Consider the following 5,561-nt stretch of genomic DNA (forward strand, 5'->3'; position numbering starts at 1 on the left):
GGACACGTTACAGAGCAAAGGTGGAAAGTGAGGTGTTCGCCGCCTTCAGAAAGCGGGTAAGAGCTGCCGTGGACCCACCGGGTGCTGCGGGCGGGGCTACTGATGCCCTGCGGGGACTCACAACGCGTCAGACGGGGAAAGCACGCACTGGGTCAAAGAGACCAAACAGCAGAGTGCCCGTCTTCGCCGCTGCCCAGACACCACCGGCCGCGGTCCTGGCCCGCGCTCTGACCTCGATGCGGGGGGCGCCAGGCTCCAGCTGTGCAGAAGCTCCAAGAAATCACGACGCCTGTTATCTGGGCCGCGGGCGCATTTGCAGCTGCTGGGCTGCTGGGAATGTCGTGTGCGTGTACCCTACTGTGCAGGAGGACTGGAGACCCTGCTGACGAGCTGCTCGTCCCCGGCGGAGCCTATGCGTAGTAGGAAACGCAAGCCTGAGCTCTTCAGTCTCGTGCTGACCTGCAAGGTGAATTGAGCAGGTCGACTGTGTGGGCGGCCTGAGTTCATTTCGTTACAGCACAGGCGTTGGACAAAGCAGCTTGGCTCTTCAATGAGCCCGCCTACTTCCCTCCCCACCTAGGACTTTCTTCTCTATTCTAGCTGACTCTCCATGTCCCAGGTTTTTAAGTATAGCAGTATATATTTAATTTCAGGACCATTTGCGGGTTGCATAGTGTGGGAGAATCAAAGGGGACCTATGCTGCTTCTGCTAAGTCCACGGAGTAAGGGGGCTGCTGCCAGAGTGTCACTGGGCCCTTTCAGTCTTCATGATGGACAACTCTGGGCCCAAGGTTTTTGGGGGAGGCAGGGGAAGCTGTGGTTAAAGTTAACACTAGATGGTGCCCCTTGTCAGGGTCCTTTTAAAAAACATATGCTGTAGTCCAATAAGATAGCAAATGCATAAAATTGCTAAGACAGATTTTAGAATCATTAAAAAAAAGAAATAAAGGAAAAATCGATCTAAGGTTAGAGCTTCACTAGGTGCACAGAATTATTCAAAACGAGAAACCAAAATAAGAGAAAATATGAAACAGCAAAAAGAAGAAAACAACCAAGTTCAATTTTATTCCTATAGCTCATACCTTAATTTATGTTTGCTTTGTTGCCTAATAAATTGAGAGTTAAAAGGCTGATTTAAGAAATGTATTTCATCAAATAAAATTGACTCCCTAAATTTGTTTTAGATTTGTCTATACACATAGGACGGCATCTAATACCTTAGAGGAAAATCAAAATAGATTAAGAAGGAAAAGATAAATGAATGAAAAAAACGGGGAAAGCAATTGACAATGTTCCAAGGAAGCAACACCTTTGTTAATTATCAAGTAAAATAAGAAAATGTGTTAATCGCTACATGTCATTATTATTTTCTGTCTGAATTGGTGTCTGAAGTCAATGACGGGAAACCGGACATCGGTGATAGAATTCATTCTTCTTGGACTGACAGATGATGCTGATCTCCAAGCTGTGCTTTTCCTTTTTCTGCTGCTAACTTACGTCTTAAGCATCCTGGGAAACGTGACCATCATCATTCTGACCCTGCTGGATTACCGCCTCCAGACGCCTATGTATTTCTTCCTCCGGAATTTTTCTTTTTTGGAAATATCTTTTACCTCTGTCTTTGTTCCCAAAATGCTGGTCAATATCGGAACTGGAGATAAGACTATCTCCTTTGCGGGGTGTTTCACTCAGTACTTTTTTGCCATCCTTCTGGGAGCCACTGAGTTTTATCTTTTAGCCGCCATGTCCTACGACCGCTACGCTGCCATTTGTAAACCCCTCCATTATACAACTTTAATGAGCAAGAGACTCTGCGTTCAACTTGTCCTGTGTTCCTGGTTCTCAGGATTTTTGGTTGTCATTGTGCCACATACGATGGCTCTCCAGCTGCCTTTCTGCGCATCCAATGTCATCAATCATTACTGCTGCGATTACACGGTACTGCTGCACCTGTCCTGCGCAGACACACGTTTCATAGAAATGATGGAGTTCATCTCTGTGGGAATTACCCTCATCTTCACCCTGGTGCTAGTGATTCTTTCCTACATGTACATCATCAGGACAATTCTGAGAATCCCCTCTGTTCAACAAAGAAAAAAAGCTTTTTCTACATGCTTCTCTCACATGATTGTGGTCTCACTTTCTTATGGAAGTTGTATCTTTATGTACATAAATCCTTCTGTTAAGGATGCAGAAACTTTTAATAAGGGAGTGGCTGTCCTAAATACCTCAGTTGCCCCTCTGCTGAACCCTTTCATCTATACTCTAAGGAACAAGCAAGTGAAAATAGCCTTCAAAGATATGGTCAGCAAGATTTCCAGAAGGTGAAACTAACTGAGGTTCGTAATAATAAATAATACGTAAATGTTTGGAACAGTGTAGATGTACATTATTATAGCATTAAAGTGTTTGTTATTATATATCGTCAATATTCCCAACTGAACACCAAAACAGTAAAACTGCTTGTTTAATGAAACCTATTTTGCCATCACTTTATTTCTTAAAATTTTACAGGCCTTGAGTGTGTATATATGTGTGTGTGTCCTCTAACACTTTTGTGCTACTTTTCCTTATTTGTACCTCACTTTCAGGGAAAAGATTCGTGAGAAAGGCAGAATTGAGAATATGACTTCTAATAGTTTGTTTTTTACAATTCAGCTTTTCTTATTTTATCCACTGCCGGATGGTGCTCAATGTCTGTATTTGGTAACTGAATAACCAAATCTACACCCAGAGGAAATCTACTTTAGTTTGTTAAGAATAGCTTAAATACTGTATTAATATAAAGTTGCTTATTTACAAATTATATTATTCAGATTTAAATTTAGTGTTTCCACAATAATCACCACTGAAAACTTAGGCTACTCAATGTTTGAGAGAAAGAAAGTTCTGAAGAAGGGAAAATCAATATATGTTTGTTTTCAAACTGATTGCAAAATGGTTAATAATGATTTATACACACATTAAACTCTGAGTGAATCCAGGAAAGAGGTAAAGAGATGATTCAAATTTAAGTTAATTAGCAATATATCATTATAGCAAATTCATACAATTTAGTGTTGTTGCCTCGTCATTGTTCTGGTTCTCTTCTACAAGAATATGAAATAAAACTGTATTAACAGAATCTACGGTGTTAATAGTTTTGTAAGCCTTAATCATATTCTTTCTAAATTTCATACTAAACTTTAAATTTCTGTAATCTGATATTCTCCAGCAGGATGTCCATCAAAGCTGATATTTTGTGAACATTTCTTGTTCATATTAATTTTTCAAAAAACATGGGTGAGACTCATAGTATGGGTAATTTTAAAAATTAAAGAAGCCAAGAAAATTAAAAAATTATAGATGTTTTACTTTAATCTCTTCAATGTACAGATGAAGAAAACTGAGTCCTAGAGATATTAACAAACTTTTATTAAAGCATATAGTTACGTTTGTGCTCTTGAATTCTTTAGTCATCCATCTAATTATTCAGAATCTACTAATAGGAGAGATACTAAAAGAGTGCTCTGGGAAACCATGGAGGAGAAAGATGATTGAAAATGTAGAACTTGTTAGTTCATAATCACCTTGCCATAACTTCATCAGAAAAAATACCTAAATACCCGACACATAGCTGATGTTAACAAGTGAGTAAGTTAGATACTTTGTTAGTTATTTAGGTTGACAGGTAACGGACACATTAGTTCCCTTGATTAGTTGTTTTCCACATCATCAGTAGTACATCAATCATAGTCATCCAAAACATTAGGCCACATTTTGGCGGTTGCTCATTTCAAAAGACAGATCAAGCATTGATATGTAGCTGAACACTTATTTGACAGAGGTAATTACTTTTAAAACAGATAAAATTCCGTTAATCCCTGATTCAATTAAAATACAAAAGTAAATCAACCAACCAACCAACCAACCAACCAGAAATCTAGGAATATTATGCTGAAGTAGTTGAAATCTGCAAAAGATGGGAAAAAAAAAAGTCAGTGTAGAGGAATCCTAGGACATCCCGGGTAATACAAGGCAACAATAATTGAGTCTCTTAAATCAATTAGAATCTGAGTTGAGTTCAGGCTGGGTTGCAGGTTTTGTTGCTGTTTTGTTTTGTTTTCTTTTGTCTTGTTTCTTTATTTTTACAATTTTATGGAGTTACAATGTATGCAAAATAAAGTGTATCCAATGAAGTTTATAACTTGAGATTTGATACATGTATACACCTGTGAAACCATTACCAAAATCAAGGTAATGAATTTCAAAAGTTTCTTTAGGCAGTCTGGCAATATATCTCTGGAGGCTTTTAATATTTCAACTTGGCTAGGCTGAACTATTTTTCTAGGATTTCCCTTCCCTGTCTCCTGTGTTGGTGGACCACCAGAGAGATTATTTGGGATATTTGGAGAATGGAGTAAAGCAGAAGCCACTTTGTAGCTCACCGGTTGTTGCTTATCTACTGGTTTATTTTGTTGGTGGGAGACACCTGGGTTTTCGCCTGGATTTTTTTTTTCATTTTCTCCAACTCCAGGTCTGGTTATCTGTGTTTAGCTCCATGGCAAAGTGCCCAAGCTTTTATAGGACACCAGTAAACTCGAGCTCAGAGGATACAAGAGCCAACACAGATTTCAGTTCTTTTTCATGTGATTCTGCCCATGTTAGACACAGACTTTATGTTCATCAGAAAAATGAATTCAAAATGGAGGGTGGGCCTGTATGTACAAGGCAAATCTCTAAAACTCCTAAAAATAGTATAGAGAAAACCCTGATGACTTTGGGTTTAGCAATGATCTTTTAGATACAGTATCAAAGGCAGAATCTGTGAAAGAAATGGATAAACTGGACTTCATTAGAATTAACAACTTCTGTTCTGCAAAAGACATTGTCAAGAAAATGAGAGGACAAGCCACATTGGGAGACAATATTTGAGAAACACATTTAAATAGGTTGTCAACTCGAATACACAAAAACTCTTAGAATTCAACAATGTGAAAATGAACAAGGTTAAAAAGTGGGCCAAAGATCTTGACAGACACCTCTCCCATGATGATAGACAGGTGGCAGATCAGCACATGAAAAGATGACCCACATCATGTATAATTGGGGAAATGTAAATTAAAACAATAAGGAGAAATCACTGCACACGTATGAAGATGGCCAGTTCTGGAACATGACAACACCCAGTGCTGAGGATGTGGAACAACAGGAACTCCCATTTGTTGCTGGTAGAATGCAAAATGGTGCTGCAACTTTGGAAGACAGTTTGGTGGTTTCTTACAAAATTAAACACACTCTTCCCATACGACCCAGCAATCATCCATCTTGGTATTTACCCAAAGGAAATGGAAACATGTCTACACAAAACCTGCACACACATCTTTATAGTAGCTTTATTCATAATTGCCCAAACGTAGAGGAAGCTAAGATCCCATTTAGTAGGTCAATGGATAAACTGTGATATCTCTAGGAAATGACCTATCAAGCCATGAAAAGACATAGAGGAAACTTACGTGCATGTCACTGAGTGAAAAAGCCAATCTGAAAAAGCTACGTATTTTACGATTCCAACTATATAG

General features: G+C 38.9%; 1 protein-coding gene across 1 annotated transcript; it reads left to right on the forward strand.

Annotated features, from left to right (window-relative positions):
* Positions 1–1,392: 1,392 nt before the first annotated feature.
* Positions 1,393–2,328, forward strand: LOC103682033 (olfactory receptor 2AP1-like). The gene has a single exon (XM_008711601.2). It carries the CDS (start codon positions 1,396–1,398, stop codon positions 2,326–2,328), a length of 933 nt encoding a protein of 310 aa, XP_008709823.2. The 5' UTR covers positions 1,393–1,395.
* The last annotated feature ends 3,233 nt before the right edge of the window (positions 2,329–5,561 follow it).

Source organism: Ursus maritimus, unplaced genomic scaffold, assembly GCF_017311325.1.
Source record: "Ursus maritimus isolate PB19 unplaced genomic scaffold, ASM1731132v1 scaffold_26, whole genome shotgun sequence".
Taxonomy (NCBI): domain Eukaryota; kingdom Metazoa; phylum Chordata; class Mammalia; order Carnivora; family Ursidae; genus Ursus; species Ursus maritimus.